The sequence below is a fragment of the Poecilia mexicana genome, unplaced genomic scaffold (assembly GCF_051168715.1).
Source record: "Poecilia mexicana isolate PSO_F unplaced genomic scaffold, ASM5116871v1 scaffold_21, whole genome shotgun sequence".
NCBI classification, from domain to species: Eukaryota; Metazoa; Chordata; class Actinopteri; order Cyprinodontiformes; family Poeciliidae; genus Poecilia; species Poecilia mexicana.
Genome location: NW_028263390.1, coordinates 758930 through 778135, shown reverse-complemented (window position 1 = coordinate 778135; position 19206 = coordinate 758930). Strand labels below are relative to the sequence as shown.

General features: G+C 41.3%; 1 protein-coding gene across 1 annotated transcript; it reads left to right on the top strand.

Moving 5' to 3' along the window:
- The first annotated feature begins 13185 nt into the window (after nt 1-13185).
- Nucleotides 13186-16642, top strand: atf3 (activating transcription factor 3). The gene is made up of 4 exons (XM_014981373.2): nt 13186-13325; nt 14451-14709; nt 14782-14889; nt 15323-16642. The coding sequence occupies exons 1-4, from the start codon at nt 13210-13212 to the stop codon at nt 15617-15619; spliced, it is 780 nt and encodes a 259-aa protein (XP_014836859.2). The 5' UTR covers nt 13186-13209; the 3' UTR covers nt 15620-16642.
- The last annotated feature ends 2564 nt before the right edge of the window (nt 16643-19206 follow it).

Below are 19206 nucleotides of genomic sequence, written 5' to 3'. Positions count from 1 at the left end.
AACTAACTGAATAACACAAAGTAAAACTAAACTATAAAGAAAACCCAAAAACTATCATAGCCCTGATATCAGGAAATAAATAAAACTCTGTTTAGTTGTGGAAACAAACAAGTGGCGTAAATCCAGCTTGAATTAAGAACTAATTCATTAAAATGTATTTATATTAGTTAGATTTGGATATTTTAGTTCAGTTGCTGAATATTATTCTTTTCAAAGTGGAACTGGACCAGAAAAGTTTCACTGGTAAAATCCTGGACATCAGTCAGATGTTCAGTCTGCAGATTTTTAATGAACTGATGTGAATAAAGTTTCTAATTTTAGTCTCAGCTGCGCCTCATTTAGCAGCAGAGAACAAAACTGGATGAAAACAGCAGCAGAAATCCTGCAGATGACATGGGTGCCTCCTGTCTGGGCGCCAGGGTGGGAAGACGACGGCAAGGGCACGACCGTGCTGTCGCCGTAGCGACAGCCTGGTAAACATAAACACGGGAGGAGTTGGCCGGCGGAGCGAGGAAAGGAGGTCAGAACCCGACCGGAGGGTTTTCTTACACAGTTAATAATGAACGGGTGAGTCAGCCTGGAGCTGCAGGCAGAAATCTGGGAGAAAACAAACCAGCGGTTTCTCCACGTCAGGAAACTGGACCAAACATCCGGAACTGGTTCTGATCACAGCAGCAGAACCGGGATCAGAACCTGCAGGGAAAATCTGGATGCATGGAGTCCGGATTACAGACAGGCAGGAAAACAATTATCATTATTATAATTGTTATTGTAGTAATGATAATAATATCAATGATAATGAAGACCTGAATGAAACAACAGCAGCAGGTCCTTCCTGTATTCCTAAATGTTCCTCAAGTGACAGAAGGCCGACTTTGTTACGTCTTTATGTGACTCTGAAGGTTCAAACCCAGAATCAGTCTGACCTCTGGTTTCCAGCCGACTCTAGATCTATAACTCTAGATCTATAACTCTAGATCTATAACTCTAGATCTATAACCCTAGATCTATAACTCTAGATCTATAGCTCTAGATCTATAACTCTAGATCTATAACTCTAGATCTATAACCATAGATATATAACTCTAGATCTATAACTTTAGATCTATAACCATAGATATATAACTCTAGATCTATAACTTTAGATCTATAACCATAGATATATAACTCTAGATCTATAACTTTAGATCTATAACCATAGATCTATAACCCTAGATATATAACTCTAGATCTATAACCCTAGATCTATAACTCTAGATTGTTCCTCCCACATTAATCTGTTCAGTAACTTTTCTCATCCTGGTATTTCTGGCGAAGCGTCGACTCGTCGGCCAGTTGCTGTGAAATGAAACGACCAAACTTCTCGTCTTCATCATCATCATCACTTCATGGATCTGGGTGAAATAATTATGATCCTCCTGCTTCACTCCTACAAACCAACCATGATCTCAGCTCGTCAGGTGAAAAGCATCAGTCATGTCTGTAAATAGGTTAATTATTCTAAAAATAACTTGTTCTAGTTTTTTTTGGTTCCAAAAACTCCCAGAAAGTTTCCTGATCCATCAGGGAGGGACCGGCCGGCAGGTGAGAGCTTCACCTGCCGTGACATCATCCCGTAAAAATAGATCAGACTGAAGCCGTCAGCGCTTTGCGTCTCCACAGCTGGATGGAAAACCGGCTCGTCTTCATTCTCAAACCTCAAAAAATGTGCTGAATCAGCAGGAAACTCTCAGGGTTTTGTTTAGGCCCTAAAATCAGAAACAGCCTGAAGCTCAGTCAGATCTACTGGAGATTTCCTGGGTTTTCCAGATTGATGTGTTTTTCCACTCTGGAAATGTTAATTTACGGCTGCTAGTTTATTTTTTGTGAAGAATTGTTTTAAGTTGAATTAAAAAACATTTAATCTGATTTAAATCAGTTTTATCTGACTGGGGAACGCTGACGATCCAGATGGTTTGAGTTAAAAACTGATTTTCAAAATCAAAAACATATTTTTTTTACATTTTTGATAACAAAGAAAGCACGCTTCCAATATCCTGATGTATCAAATATGACACAAACCGTTAGAAAACCTGATGCTGAAGGATTTTATTTTAATTCTGAATTTTCTGAGAATAATTTCTGGTTTCAGTTTGAAACACCAAACGTGTTGATTTGATAGAGTTCGCCTGACGGCTGCAGAAATGGCTGACCATCCCTCCATGCCGGACCTGAACAGGTCAAGGGTCAGGAAAAGGGCAGCTAGCATTTCTGCAGACCCCACACATCCTGGACACAACCGGTTTAGACTTTCCCCTGGGAGGTGACAGATGAAAAACGGTTTCTCTGGTCGCTCCGGTCAGCTGAAGGAGACCTGGATGATGTCCAGAGCAGCTGGACATCATCCAGGAAGGAAACACTCAGGGCTGTGAAATATTAAAAGTAAAAGCTGATTTTTTATGCTCAGCTCAGACAAGGAAACACATGATCGGGTTAAAAACACCTGGCGAGGATCCAGGTCGTTAAATTTTACCTGTGAAAGTTTCCTCATCGCTGCAGCTTGGGAAGAGGAAGGACCGTTGGAGCTGGTCTGATTTTACTGCTCAACGCGCTGAGGGGCCCGGAGACGGACAGCATGAAACCTTCATGAGCTTTCAGGACAAAACTGGGTCAGCAGACCAGGAGCCGGGTCAGACTGAGCTCAGAATCATTTCCATATTATTAACACTTCTGTTCATTTGTTCATCTAACTCAGAGTTTCTCCATCCTGGTCCTCAGGCCTCCTGTCCTCCATGTTTCAGGTGTTTCCCTTCTGCCACCTGAATTGCATCTCTGGGTGATTAACAGGATCTGCAGCTCCTGATGGTCATGCAGTCATTTGATCAGCTGTTCTGGAACAGAGGCTCATCTAAAACATGCAGAGCAGGGGGGCTGAGGACCAGGTGGAGACACACTGGTCTGTTTTATTCTTCTTCACCGCATTAGTTTGTTGTATGCTTTGCACTTGTTCAATGAAGTTTCTTGAAAACAGGAAGCAGAACGTCTCCGTAAGTCATCTTCACCCACTTCAAAATAAGAGCATGAATGTACCACTTTGAGAAATCGCAACAAAACTTCAACACAGATTTCAAACTTTATTCAACTGAAATTTTACAAAAGAGCCAAGTACATGACTGGTTGATATAGAGGAAGCTAAATGCGCTAAACATTTTTGAGTTTCAAAGTTAGCAAAACCAGTAAACAAGAAATGCTATTGGTGCATTAGCAGCATATTAGCATAAGTATGCCTCAAAGCTGAGCTGGAAATATAATTTATGGTAAGCTAACTGCGTAAAACATTTTCAAAGTTAGCAAAAATGCTATGCAAATAATTAGCTCTGCTATTAGCAGATTAGCAGAAGTGTTTAAACCACTGGCTTTGACTCCAGGACAAGCTGAGGATGGGGAAGAAGTTTATTATTCAGCATCACCATGAATCCATAAATCCTTCCAAATCCATCGCAGAGCCACTTCATGAGAGGAAAATTATTTTGTCAACTAACCCAAAACATTAATAATCTCTATTTTATCAAGTTGTGAATGATCAGCACATTTTAGCCAAATATTCTGACTACTGCTGCATAAAGTATTTATTGCAACACACATGACAGCTTAGATGGAAAACAGCTGATAGAGTCACATCATTTCAACCTTTGACCTGTCAGTTTGAGGAAGCTGCCTAAGGAAAAATGTCTGCAATTTTCCACTTAGCAGAGTACATGAACTCATGGAGGAACATTTGCTCTAGATCATAAACTGACTGTGGAAAGGATGTTAGCAACTGAGCTAATGTTGCATCATCAGAACTCAAACACAAGCAATCTTGTTCCCTGACCTCTGACCTCTGATTGTTTCCGTCCCACAGCCTGCAGTTAGCTCATCAGCCTGAACTCTGACACACAAACAGTCGGATCATCCAAGACGGCGACGGTTCTTCAGGACATCAAACTCACTCTGGTTAAAATCACTTCCTGTTCCAGTGCAGCATAAAACACAGAAACATTAGCATGCTAACCCCTCAGGTTGCATGTGTTTCCCATTAGCCACTTTCAAGATGGCTGCCATTTCTGAGCTTTTTAAACCAGTTATTGGCACGAAATGACTTGGATGAACTTCATGTCACATCAGATGTTTCCGACATCGCCGGTCAGCTTTGACCTTTCAGCGTTTGCTCCTTGGTTCTGAACCGCCATGTGTTTGTTTCCAGAGGGAAACTCAAACAGTCGGACCAGTCGGGGCAGCACACGTGAGAAATGGTGACGAAGTATTTATTGTTCTCCTGCAGACTGAACCTTTGACCCAGTTCACTTTATTCACCATGAGGGGGATTTTCACCGGAAGCACCTGATGAGGTCAGCAGCAGGTGAACCAGCTGGACCTCAGAGGGAAACGTCCTCCAGGTGAGAGAATCCGCCGCTAGGTCCCAACATTCAGAATAAAAGCAAAACCTAAAATAAGATTTTCATAAAAACACGTCAACATTTAATTAAACAGGAAATAAAAAAAAAACTAACAACAAAAAACAGGAAGAAGTAAAAAAACACAAGATGGGAACAATGACAGAAAATACAAAAAAGGTCAGAAAAATTAAATATTAACGTGTAACTAGTAACTGCAACAACACTAAAAAAATAAAGAAAAAAGTTATATAACAAAATAAACTTAGAGTTTGTTGTTATTTAACTATAAAAGTCAATAAAGTCCCAAATAATCCAAAAATAAAAAGGATTGAAATAATAAGACATGAGCATCAAACATGAACATGAAAAATGAAACCCCAAAAAGCTCAGTAATAAGAACTTATAACATATTTGCATCATATTGAGATGAATTCAGGAACACCATCATGCTAACCGTTTCCTCAGAGTCATGGGGTGAAAGGTCAAGCAGCGTCATGTGATGGGCTTTGACCTCTAGTGACCTCTGAGTAATCGCTGAGCCGAGACTCCAGGATGAATCAGAACCACCTGAGCGCGAGTCACATGACCCGACGCTTTTCTTCTTCCAGAATCTGCACTTCAAATCGCATCACGTTCATGTGAAGCAAGCATGAGGCAGCAGTGGAGAGGAACAGCTGGTTTAGCCAGGAGGAGTCGCAGAAACATGGAGGACGGTAATGTGGAGGTCGGACCAGAGACAGGAAATACAAAAACAAAAGGTGGAAAGGTTGGATAAACTGTTGATGAAACAAATAAAGGTTAAAGGCTTCATCATGTTTTTGCTATAAAACAGACACAGCTAAACTCTGCAGCTACGTTTCCACCCAGATCTCAGATTAACTTTTAAAATGTCACAAAAAAGAAAATGTGAATTATGTGTGTTTCCTTCTGCTAGTTCGGAGCCAAGCTATGCTACGTGTAACTTGATAGCATGTTGATGTTATCCATGGCTTTACTGAACAGGAAGTAGAAGCTGGAAACAGGAAGTAGAGGCTGGAAACAGGAAGTAGAGGTTGCTAACTAGCATGGACCAGTTTTTGTCTGGTAAGGCACAGACCCAGCAGTAGATGGCAGCGTTCGCTACGCCAGATCTTTCTGCAAATCAGTTTCCGTCTCTCCTTTAGCGCTTTAGCTCTTTCAGAAAAAATGGAAATCACTAGCTAGCTAAAAACATTTTAGCAAAAAACTAGTTTTTTCTAAATTTTGTGTCTCCATTAAGTGAATTTATTTGGTCAATAAAAACGCAGCTTATGACGGAAATATATAATCATAAACCGACTATCAGCTTTTATTGTTTCCCTTTTTCAGTACAGGGGTCGGAACCGGAACCGGAACCAGATTTATGTGGAAAGTTTCACCTTTTGCTTTGTTGCTAGTTCAGAACATTTATGAAATAATGCTGCATGGTTTTGCAGGCTGAGAGGAACCAGCGCTGATCAGCAGAAGCTGCTCTGGTCTGGTCAGTTTTCTGGAAGCTGATATCGATCCTCTGACTTACGGTCGGGCCGCTTCCGTCCAGCGGCACAGACGGATTTTTACCGGAACCCGCCGAATCACTCAGACCGAAACTGAGAGTGAAATCCCACCCGGCTTCCGTAAGCTGCGAGCGCGTTTCGCGAGAGGAACCCGAGGAGAGGAGGGAGGAGGAAGAGGGGATTTCCCGGATTCCCGGGATGAAGGAGAAAAACAACAACAACAGGAGGAGCTGCAGCTTCCCGGAAAGGATGACGTCACCGAGCAGCAGGAATAATAAAATCTCTTTCAGGTCACCTGAAAATCATAAATAAGAGCTTTCATGAAGAATAAATATAAAAACAACATTAAAATACATAAATAATAAATAAAATATCGAATTTTTACACGTTGTAAGCTTTATTATTATCACACTAATGGGGTTGTATTAAATTATACTAAAAATAAATATTATTTACAAAATCTAAAATGTTGAATTTATATAAAAGTAAACTAATTTAGCGGTATGATGAAAATCAATAAAAACTAACTCAACTGGAGCCATTAATATATCAACAATACACCAACATTATTGTACATTTCCAGTAGAAAATAAAGTTCACAGTTTGAACATATTCATTTTTCTCAAGATGTTCTGATTTTAATCTTGACTGAAATAAATAATAATTTTAAAAAATATTACTAATATTTGTATTTTCTGTCTGTAATAATGTACTAAAAAATGAAACATAAAGGATTTCTAAAAAAATTATATGTTTTACAGAAATGCAGGAATGTGGATAAAATAAAACTTTACACACTCGAATCATAACTTTATTAAGCAGATTCTAAATAATAAATAAATGAATAATTCAAAACAAATTTTCCAACAGATATTCTGATATTTTGACAGCATTGTTTTCACATTTATTAATAAAGATTTATGATAAAAACTCATTTATATTTAATGTAATTTGTTATATCACGGATTGTAAATGTTTATTTGACGACAATCATATTTTTATTTGCTTATTTCATCTAAATATCTTTTTATTTCCTCTGTGTAAATCTGTTTCAAGATTTTTAGACATAAGGAGTTAAATCTAGAGAAAATAATTGTTTCCTTAAAAATTATTTTAATAAAATTTGATCTTTTATTTTATAAACTAACGTTTTCTTCCTGCTCCTTAATATTCCATCTTCAGTGAAGGCCGCCCCTCCTCTTCCTCAGCCTCGTTCCCTGCAGCAGCCGATGATGTCACCTTCATCCTTTCCGGGAAGCGGAGTGTCCATCCCGTTGCTGGGTTACCGGGAAGGCTCGCCCTCATCCTCATCCTCATCATTTCATTAGCGGAGCGTTTCCAGCAGAACACGGCTGGTCCTATTCCCAGCCGGACCGGGGGCGGAGGCGGGATCCGACCCGGAATCAGCCTGGAGGAAAAGCTCAGCTACAAACTAACTTTACCCAGTTCATCTGACCCCGGGGTCAAAGGTCACATTTATTTATAAACAACAACAGCTAACAAAATTAAAGTAATAAAATAAAACAAAGAATAAAAGACAGAAAGAAAGAAAAACAACAAACAAAGTCAAATATTAACAACAGCTGGTGGAGGCAGCATCATGCTGTGGGATTTAAAGGAGTTGGTAGAAAATTCTGGATTATTCTGCTGGAAGGAGCATGGAGCCAGACACCCAGGAGACCGGTTCTGGTCCAGATGGAACCAGTTAGCGTTCTGGCTAACAGGTTGATTAACTAAGAGCTAAATGGCTAGCAGGGTGATTTAGCTAACAGGCTAATATGCTAATGGGTTGGTTAATTAATTTGTTGGTTAGCTAATGGGCTGGTTAGCTAATGGGTTGGTTGGTTAATTGGTTGGTTAGCTAATGGGCTGGTTGGTTAATGGGTTGGTTAGCTAATGGGCTGGTTGGTTAATGGGTTAGTTAGCTAATGGGCTGGTTGGTTAATTGGTTGGTTAGCTAATGGGTTGGTTGGTTAATGGGTTGGTTAGCTAATGGGTTGGTTGGTTAACGGGTTGCAGATGTGAGGACAGAGAGGAAGTGACATGAGGGAAACGGGATTAAAAATGAATCAAACATTAAAAATAATTTGTCATAAAAATGATAAAAATAGAGAAATAAGAAAAAAGAAATAAAGAAACTGGAATCAGGACTGAACAGAAACAGAATGATCAGATTAAAGAACAAAATAATAAATAAACTAATAATTCAAACTGTAAAACTAAACGCGGATCATTTTCTTCTTTACCTCCTTCAATCCTTCTTTGTGTCCTAACCTGCACACTTCTCTCTCTCCATTGTTTAATCTTCATTTGTTTCTCTTTCCTGTATCACTTTATTTATTTTTCTTTCTGTTTTGTCTGTTTCTTTGTTTTATTTATTTGTTCTTTTTACGTTTTTTGTTTCTTCTTTTCTTTCCTTCCTCTTACTTCTTCTATCTATTATATTTTCCTTTGCTCCCTTTTCTCCTGTCACTTTTTCCACTTCATGTTTTTTAAAGCTTCCATATGTAAATAAATAAATCAGAAATATTTTCCGTATTTTCAGGGAAACTTTAGTTTTGTTATTTTAAAATGAAATCCTGTTCAAACATCCTCCACCTTTCGCTTTCTCTTCCACAGAGAGCCGCTGGTTTCCCAGAAGGAGAAACTTTCTGCTTTCCCTCATAATGAAAGTGATGGAGCGGCTCCGGTTTCCTGTGCGGCCCGCGGCCCGACAGGCGGACCGAGCCGCGGAGCCGAACCGGACCGCGGGAGAAAGTGCGAACCGCGGCGGGTTGACTGACGGGATTTAGAGCCGCTGATCGGAGTCAGGAAAACAACCAGAACTGCTGCTGCTTTATTTCAGGGCAGCAGGAAGTGGGGGTGGCGCAACAAACCGTCAAATGTCATCAGATCAGAGCTGAAGGAATGCTGTTCTTCCACATTCTCTGAATTCCTCTCGATTTCCTTCTTCCCTCTGCTCTCACTCTCTTCGTTTATTCATTTTAATGTTTGTTTTCGCCCCTTTTACTATTTTTTCTTCTGCTTAAATAAAACTTTCCACCAGTTTGCCTGCCGGCTATGGAAGACCAGAAGTGCCACAATCCAATACATAAATCACTGATTAAAGAAACATTAATCATTTATGTTTTACATGCAGAATTATGCTGAATAGTAACAACATAAACGTTTATCATTTTTCAACAAATTTTTGTCGAATCTACGGTACAGCATTGCTGAAGTTTTGTGGTTTTGGGTTCAGCAAAGTTTATCTGAGGCAGCACTGTCAAACAAACATCTCTAATTTATGGTAGAATCAGTATTTATATGAGAAAATTCTGCCAGCTGCCAGTATTTTACCATAAATTAGAGAGTTTTTTTTACAGTGATGATTATCTGCTTTTCTTCCAAACTGGTTCAGTTCTGAACGACTGTGGCGTTCCTCAGGGCTCCGTCTCTTTTTATTTGTCATCTACATGCTTCTTTGCGTCAGTTATTCTGCATCTTTATACTGATACTGGTAAAATATTTAAGAATAAAATGTTTCTTAAATATTTGACTTTCCTCTGTTTCACTGCACAAACTGTTTTTGTTCTTTAAATGTTCGTGTCCAGCTTCCTGTCAGGCGGCGCTGGTTGCATCTGTTTAACTGCAGTCAAATGGTGCAGAAAAACATGCAAATATCCTGACATAAGAGTTAAATCTGATAAGAAATAAATAAATCAGGACTGCTGCATTAAAAGAGCAAAACCAAATGTTTTCCTCCTCTGACGTTTCAATCCGCCGCAGAGCAGGAGAGAAGGAGAATCAGCTGCACCGACCTGAAGCCGCCAGAACTGGTTCCTGAACAGAACCTAATGGACCAGAACCAGAACAACAACTCAGATTCTCCTCTGGTCTCATTAAGCTAACGCTACGCAGAATTAAAATCAACGTCGCAGTTCAAGCTAAATATTTTGTTATTTTTGCTCCAAGTTAGCTGTGGAACGGATAGCTCTGGAACGGTTAGCTCTGGAACGGTTAGCTCTGAAATGGTTAGCTGTGGAACGGATAGCTCTGGAACGGTTAGCTCTGAAATGGTTAGCTCTGGAACAGTTAGCTCTGGAACGGTTAGCTCTGGAACGGTTAGCTCTGAAATGGTTAGCTGTAGACCGGTTAGCTTTGGAACAGTTAGCTCTGGAACAGTTTACTCTGGAACGGATAACTCTGGAACGGTTAGCTCTGGAATGGTTGGCTTAGGAACGGTTAGCTCTGGAACAGTTAGCTGTGGAACGGTTAGCTCTGGAATGGTTGGCTTAGGAACAGTTAGCTCTGGAATGGTTAGCTGTGGAGCGGTTAACTCTGAAATGGTTAGCTCTGGAGCAGTTAGCTCTGGAACGGTTAGCTCTGAAACGGTTAGCTCTGGAGCAGTTAGCTCTGGAACGGTTAGCTCTGGAACGTTAGCTCTGGAACGGTTAGCTCTGGAACGTTAGCTCTGGAACAGTTAGCTCTGGAACAGTTAGCTGTGGAACGGTTAGCTCTGAAACGGTTAGCTCTGGCACGGCTAAATGTTGCGTTTTGGCCCGTTTGGAGTATTTACTTAATTTGCAGAGAAAGTCTGTCAAAGACTCTCAGACCGCCTGGAGAACTCCTGGACCGGATCAGACTTCCATCTGAAAAGTGCGGAGTGCATTTATTTTTATTCCTCTGGGTCAGGGTCTCCTCTGGCTGCAGATCTTCTGGGTTTTTCTCAGTCAGACTGGATGGAGAAAATCTAAAAACATTAGACTTCTTGTCTTCCTACAAATTCTGAGCTCGTCTGGACTTTGACTAGGCCATTCTAACTCCATAAATCTTTTGTGATTGTAACAATCCCATAATATCTCTGTCAGTGTGGGAGCTGGTCCTCTAACTGGATTCTCCTGGATTTATCTCCATCTATGTTCCCCCAGCATGATGCTGCCACCACCATGTTCCACTAAAGGACCTCTGGGTCAGAACCAGAACCGCTGCCATCCCATTCTGGACTCTGGCAGCTGATCAGGTGGATTTAATCTGAAGAAACTGAATATTTGTGCCTAATTAGAGTTAAAGTCCAGTGAAAACTGAAACGTTGAGCGGCCATGTTGGTCCATCTGACCTTTGACCTGCAGCAACACGCGCACGTCAGCAGAGTGGGAACACCGTCCAGCTGATCATTAACCTTTATGGTGGCCGGAGCAGAGCCGCGACATCCCGCCTTTATGACATGTTTACCACTGGAAACGAGCCGACGCCGTTTCCATGGAAACCCAGAACCTCCAGAACCTCCAGAACCTCCAGAACCAGTTCACTCCTGAAGCGCTGGAGATGTTTTCTGAGAAGAAGGGAAACTGAAAGCTGCGTTTCAGATGAAACTGGAAGTTTCAGGATGACAAACCGAGACGCTGAAACGCAACAGCAGATTATTCAGATTATTCAGATTATTCAGATTATTCAGATTATTCAGATTATTCTCTGAAACCAAGTTTAACAGATTCAAGACAAAAACAAACAAAACTGACTTTTAAACTTTTTTGTGTTGATAAAGACAAAACATTTCCAGATTAAAACTTCAGCAGTTTTTACATTTCTGGTTAAATTCAAGCTCAGAAAAATGATTTTGATTCTGATTGAAAAATTCTGCATTTTCATTTTAAATATTAATTAGTTTCTGTAACAGAAAATCTTTTTATCTCCACATTTTAAACACCAACATGTTTTAGTTTTTAAAATGTTTATTGTTTCTTAAAATGCTTCACAAACTTCTAAGAATTCAAAGCATCAATTAATTAATTTATGTTATTAAATTATTTTAATAACTTTTCTTCTGCAGAGATGTAAAATAAATCCTGAATTATTTGAATATTAATTTATGTATTTTCATTAAAGGCCAAAATTACAACACAGTTTCTGTAACTGCTAAATATTATAAAAAATCTGTGGATGTTGGAGATGAAAACATTTCATTAGAACCGGATCCCAGAACCGGATCCCAGAACCGGATCCCAGAACCGGATCCCAGAACCGGATCTCTGGACAGGAAATCTGCTCCTAACCAGCTGCTGGAAGAAAATTGAAACCTACAATAATCAGGTTTTTGCTTCCATAATCTGAGAGGACGTCCTGTTTGGGACGACTTCCTGTTTGGGAAGACTTCCTGTTTGGGACGACTTCCTGTTTGGGAGGACTTCCTGTTTGGGACGACTTCCTGTTTGGGAAGACTTCCTGTTTGGGACGACTTCCTGTTTGGGAGGACTTCCTGTTTGGGACGACTTCCTGTTTGGGAAGACTTCCTGTTTGGGACGACTTCCTGTTTGGGACGACTTCCTGTTTGGGAGGACTTCCTGTTTGGGACGACTTCCTGTTTGGGAAGACTTCCTGTTTGGGACGACTTCCTGTTTGGGACGACTTCCTGTTTGGGACGACTTCCTGTTTGGGACGACTTCCTGTTTGGGAAGACTTCCTGTTTGGGACGACTTCCTGTTTGGGACGACTTCCTGTTTGGGAAGACTTCCTGTTTGGGACGACTTCCTGTTCGGGAGGACTTCCTGTTTGGGAGGACTTCCTGTTTGGGACGACTTCCTGTTCGGGAGGACTTCCTGTTTGGGAGGACTTCCTGTTTGGGAGGACTTCCTGTTTGGGACGACTTCCTGTTTGGGAGGACTTCCTGTTTGGGAGGACTTCCTGTTTGGGAGGACTTCCTGTTTGGGAGGACTTCCTGTTTGGGAGGACTTCCTGTCCCAGCAGGAGAATCATCAGGGTAATCTGATTACTTTGAGCTAAAATAGTTACAATCAGCAGGTTCTCTTATTAAAACACACAGAGAAGAAATTAATTTATCATTTATCGTTACCTTCCAATCAGATGGAAACTCACGAAACACTCATCCTTCCTCAGGTCGGGAGGAATACTGGGAATGCTGGGAATGAGAAACCATGGCAACGGGGAGACGCTGACCTGTACAAACATCCACCCCAGTCATGTTTGTTTCTTTATTTACTATTATGGTTGTCATAGTCTGAGTCGGATTAAAAATGTGAAAATAACATTAAAGATGACGTCAGAGGCTGGAGGACAAAAACACAGAGAAAAGAGGATGATGAAGATGATGAGGATGATGAAGATGAGGGGAAGCCGCTCCTGTTATGGCCGATCAGCTGCGTTGCATCATCACACAATCAGTCCTATAAATAGGATGATGTCATCCCCCCTGACCCCCCTTCGTCTCTCTCGCTCTCTGTTTAGTAAGGCGTGACGTCACAGGCCCCGCCCCCCTCAGGGCCTTTTATAAGCAGGTGATGCAACCGGAGCGGCAGAAGCGCAAGCAGCCGCGGGAAAGGAGCAACGTTTCATTTTCTCCAGCTCAACCAGAACCAGAACCAGAACCAGAACCAGAACCTCGGAACTTTAACAGGTAAGGAGAGGGGGGAGTGCTTCCGGTGGGGGAGTCGGGCTGACGGAGGCTCTGTCCCGGGGAGGAGAAGCCGGGCTTCCCGGTCCCGGTTCGGGTCCGGTTCGCTTCCCGGCGCGCACAGAAACCAAAAGCTGAAGCTGCGCGGTTTTTAATGCGCGGATTGTAATCCGGAATAAATAAATGATCTTTATTATTTTATATTTTTAACAGATTTTCGTTTCTGATCCGACCTGTTGCTGAAATTTAACTCAACTTGGAGATCAGCAGATAAACAGTGAGAATGAGAAACCAGCACTCTACATCTGTTATTATTATTATTATTATTGTTACTGTTATTATTGTTATTATTATTGTTATTATTATTATTATTATTATTAAAGTCACAAATAATCCCTAACAGAGACCAGACTAACTTTAGCTAAATAATAAAACTATGTGGATAAAAAAGAAATATGAACACTTTAAGTAAATAGAAAATTTAAGAAGATAACAAAAATCAGGAAGAAGTAAAAATAATTTCTATAATTAAATGTATGTGATATAACTGTTACTATTTAGTGCTGCAGGATAGTAAAACATGGACGCTGCTGATCGTCTCTTCCTGCTGCCTGTTGATCATAAACTTCTTGTCAATGTTTTCCTGCTTCCTCCTCTGGAGATTTACTGGACTGTCGTCCTTCCAGCTGATTTTCTTGCGTAACTTGGTCGGTGCTGACCTGCAGGCGGACGGCTTTGTTTACGTCCTGCTCTCCAGTCATGATTACTCAGCAGAAACTCGGCTGTATCGTTTCTGAACCGTTTCCAGCTGCTTGTTCCAGTGAGACACATAACCTGTTACTGCTACCTGGAGAAATGCACTAAAACGTCCAATCAGAGCCCGGAGGCGGGGCTTAGCGCTGTCAATCATCCTCATGTATGTGCTGCTAAATGTGCAACTAGCCTAGCTTTCACAACATGCTATGATTTAGCAGCGCCACACAAGATTGTGATTGACAGCGCTAAGTCCTGCCTCCTGGCTGTGATTGGTTGTTTTGCAGCGGGGGAGGAGCCTGAGTTTGGGTTTATTTATTGTTGCGGTGGCCGGTGTTCTGCTGCGGTTCTGACCCGGTTCCTCTGGTTCCTCAGGATGATGCTGCAGCATTCGGGTCTCTCTCTGGCCGACATCAGCTGCTCCGCCCTCGTCCCCTGCCTCTCGCCGCCCGGCTCGCTCACCCTGGACGACTTCGCCAGCTTCTCGCCCATCGTGAAGGACGAGCTGCGGACGGCCATCCAGGCCAAGCGGCGGTCCAACGGGCTGAGCGCCGACGTCAGCTCGGACGGGGCCAGCTCCGGGTCGGACCGGGCCTCGGAGCCGCCGTCGGGCCGCGCCGGCCTCAAGAGAGAGGTGAGTTAAACGCAGCGCGGCACCGCCTCCGCTGCCGCCTTCTGATGGGTAACGGCGTTTCTCCTCCTTCAGCTGACGACCGAGGAGCACGAGAGGAGGAAGAGGAGGAGAGAGAGGAACAAGATCGCTGCTGCCAAATGTCGCAACAAGAAGAAGGAGAAAACCGAGTCTCTGCAGAAGGTGAGCTCCAAGCTGCAACTAACGATTAATCGATAATTCTGCAGATTTCTGATTTAAGCTGTACAGCATGAGGAATAAATCAAAAGATGCAAATAAACAATTTAATTTGTTTTTAAGTAAGAAAATAAACATTTTGTTTCCCAAAAGTCACCAGCAGCATCAGATTAGTGACAGTTTGATCATTTGTAGCAAAAGATGCAAAAAATCTGCAGAATAAATTTACTAAGAAGTTTTTTTTATCTGTAATTGAAAATGTTTTTGTTCGGCTTCATTAAACTTCAGGATGTTGGTTCCGTCACCAAACTCCTGATTTAGGAGCCGTTAATAAACTAGTTGATTGTTTCTGTAATCGATTAATCGTTTCGGCCCCAGTTTGGTCGATTGAGTTTGCCCTCCGGTCGTTACTGATTGGTGGGTTTCTCTGACGCTGCAGGAGTCTGAGAAGCTGGAGAGCGTCAACGCGGAGCTGAAGCAGCAGATCGAGGAGCTGAAGCAGCAGAAGCAGCAGCTGGTCTACATGCTCAACCTGCACCGGCCCACCTGCATCGTCCGCGCTCAGAACGGCCAGACGCCCGAAGACGAGCGCGACCTCTTCATCCAGCACATCAAGGACGGCGCCTTCCAGCTCCACAGCCTCACCGCCTCTTCCTCCTCGTCTTCCTCCGCCGCGGCGCTGCTGGACGGCGGCGCGCTGACGCTGGACGACATTCGGTGTTCGGGTCAGCTATGATGGCGGCCGGCTTCCTGCAGCAGGAAGTGAACTCTGACCTTTCGGCCGGCCGGACGGCTTCACCGTTACACTTTATGGTTCATTAACCTTCGATGTGTTGAGACAGTTTGGGCCAAGAAGCGACACCAAGCACTGAAACCAAACCAACGTCAGTTTTTATTGTTTGTTTTGTACCAGAGTGAATCGGAGGCGATCGGCGCCCCCTGCAGGCGGCCGAGTGTTGACTCTCACATGTTTGTGTTAGTGTGCATAAAGATTATTTATTAGAGGAGCAGAGAAGGATGTGACGTTGTAACGACACTGTTTGTCCTGTAGAGCTGATATCACTGCTGCTATTTAACGCTCAGGAGCTGCACTGGCTGTAGACTTTGTACTTTTTGTTTGAGAATAAAACTCTGAAACATAAATCAGGATGTTTACTGATGAGAGAGGAAGAGTTGTGTCCAGTTAAATCTGTCTGCATGCAGAGGAATATTTCTGAACGGATCGCTCTCTATGCAGACGACTCTCTGCTGTTCCCTCAAACTAACCTAAATTTAATCTGCTACGTTTTCTGCAACAAAAACCTCTAAAGTTATTTTTCCATAAAGATGAAGCTGCTCCAATTCAAGTGTTAATTTTTTATTCTCTTGTTTGTAGCTGCATGTAAACAGACGCCTCCTCTCCTGACGGAGCAAAATGTTTATTTTTTGAATATATTTATTTATTCCACCCAGGTTTTCAACCTCACTGTGTAACTATCTGCTGCCTAACTTTCATTTTCTGCACTTTGACCTTTTCATCAGGTTTGATCCTTACAGGGAAGTTTTATTGTTCAGACAAAAATCTACCAACCAGATTTGAACTAATTTCTTTACTAATGAACTGGAGGGAAACTGGAGTGACCAACATGAGGACGGGTTCTGTTTCCTCAGTTTCAGTCTGAATAAAATGTAAAGTTTCAGGTACGACTGCACTGCTGCTCCTTCCCTTTGTTAAATTCTGTTTTTGATACTTTTTTACATTAAAACATGGATTATTAAACTTGTCATTGTCATTTTTAACCCAAAGTTTGCTCTGAATATCAGAGGAAAACTGAAAATGGAAAATACATTTAGCAACAAACTCATTACTTCAACATGCTCATTTATCACATTAAAGTCTGTTTCCTGATAGATTTAAAAAGAAACACAATAAAATGGAAATTTAAGCATTAATTCTATAAACGGTGAAAGTTTTCTATGAGAAACATTCAGATTAATATCTAATAGCTAATTAATTTTTATAAAAGGCTTTATTTAAATAAATGATTTATGGCCTGATTTTCAGTTACAAGATCTAAAGATATATTTCAAAGTAAAATAAAGAAAACAGTAATTTCTCTGCACTGAAAAGCCTTTTGACTGGATTACCATATTTATTTCTTTCCCTGTATAAAATATAAACAGGAAATCCAGAAGACAAATTTCTGCCTCAATAATCTTGAAAAGGATCAGAAATAAGAAGCAAACCTTTAATTTAACTGAATCTGTTTGACATCAGTTTTTACATTTATTTTGTTTTGTAAAGATGAAGTTATGTGAATGAAAAGATTATTTTTCAGATTTGTCTATTTTTGTGGTTATTTTATTGAAACTTGGAGGTGTGGAGGAAAAACGCTGAAACTTTACAGAAACAGTTTTGTTCTCGGTTCTGTTTGGATTCTGATAAACACGAACCGGATGTTAAAACATGATGAAAGTTTTCCTAAGAAGATAAAAACTCATTAACTGCCCGGCATGACAGAAACATTTCCCAACCCAAACATGAGGAAGTGAGCAGCGATCGAGTCCGGACCTGCCTGCAGCTTTTACTGACAGGTCCGGACCGTCTGCGGCCCGCAGGAGCCCCAGAACCGAACCGAACCGAACCGGGATACAGGCAGACAGACACCCGGAGACCCGCTGATGTCTCTCACAGGAAGTGACGTCACAACATGAGCCAAAAGCGACAGATTCCTGCGGAGCAGGTTTTCCTGCGTGTAATTTCATCATTCGGTATTTTTACTCTGACTGGAGTAAAATTTCTGCATTTTCTTCCCACAGACCAAAAATCCACCAGACAGACTCAAACCTGCAGCTTCTGTTAAAGTTTCACACATTTTTTATTGAAAGAAACTGATTTGGAAAAATGTTCTTTGCGTTTTGTTTTTGTTATTTATATGAATATTTGTCATTTTGGTCCTTAAAATACCAAAATTCCCATTTAACTGTATATGTTGGTCCATCTGATGACGTAATCTTTAAATATTAAATGGTAACTTTTTACCAAATACTTTTTAATTTTACGTGAGTCTGATTTTTGGGAACCGCCTCCTGCTCACATCGCTGCCGAACAGCAAACTGGAGAATATTCATATTTCCACAGCTGATCCTGCAGGATGAAAACCGATAATATTAGGAGAGAAGATCAACTTCCAGACGTTTTCAGGGTGAGTGAAGGAGCAGCCATTGTTCCTGCCACCGAAACGCCTCGGCGGAAAGTTTAGGGCCGTTAGCGGAGCGACTCGGTGAAACAGATCACTTCAACGTTAAAACGTTCACCGAGTTTGAAACCGAGTTTTAAACGTTCACCGAGTTTGAAACCGAGTTTTAAACCGAGTTTTAAACTTTCACCGGGAATATTGTTTACATGCAGCAAACATGGCTGCTGTTGATGACACCTTCAAAAATTAACAATAATTTGAGTTATTTAGCTTGTTATAAAACAAAAAAAGGAGATTTATTTTTCTAAAGCATATTTTCGTCATGTTATTAATTCATTTATAAATGTCACAATTTAAACTAAATATTAAGTTAGCAAGCTAAATATTTCATTAGCTTGCTCAATATTTAGCTAGCAAGGTCGATACATAGCTGTTTATTGCTCTTGCTTAAAAATATTATATTTATAAATGACTGAATGGCATCATAACTTTTCAACCATCAAAATGGTGAAAAATGACTCATTTTCTGTCATTTGACGGTAAATAACCCAAATCATTGCTGGTAATTTGTGACGCTGCAGCTCCTCGAACTGCAGCCTTTACATGTGTAACTGGGTTGCTTGAATTTGCTTCTCTTTCCACTTCAAGGCTCTTCACAGAAGCGGATTCTCGCTTAAAGTGAAAGTAGAAGTAGGAAGTTTCAACACAGCCTGCAGAGAACATGACGCCTCATGCAGTTTGGGGTCAAAGCTGCTGTTTCTGGAAGCGTCGATGTTTCAGCTCAGGTTTGACTAAGGTTCAGCTGAACCTTTGGTCTGAGGAGAAACTTCACTGGAAAACGATAAGGAGATTAAACATGTCCTGGAATTCCCCTGGAAGGAGAGAGGAGGGAAGGAAACAAGGAAAGGAAAATCAAAAACTAATTCCAGAATTTTCCAGCCTGAATCCAGAACCTAAGCAGCCAGAGGCAGACAGAGGTTTTTTGAGGCCCTGGGCAGAGTTTCATTTGGGGCCCCAAACACATGGTGCACACTTCATCTTTAAGTGAATTTAACAGACAGGAAAAAGGAAATGATGTTGACCTCTGCTTTCATTTTCCCCTTTTTCTCTCCACTTCATCGCATCTGAAATAAACTTTAGAAAG

Bases quoted from the DNA above. Each gene is read 5' to 3' on its own strand.
- atf3 (XM_014981373.2), top strand. From the start codon at position 13,210: ATGCAACCGGAGCGGCAGAAGCGCAAGCAGCCGCGGGAAAGGAGCAAC. The intron at 13,326-14,450 runs GTAAGGAGAGGG...CTGGTTCCTCAG, and splicing joins GAACCTCGGAACTTTAACAG to GATGATGCTGCAGCATTCGG. The intron at 14,890-15,322 runs GTGAGCTCCAAG...CTGACGCTGCAG, and splicing joins AAACCGAGTCTCTGCAGAAG to GAGTCTGAGAAGCTGGAGAG.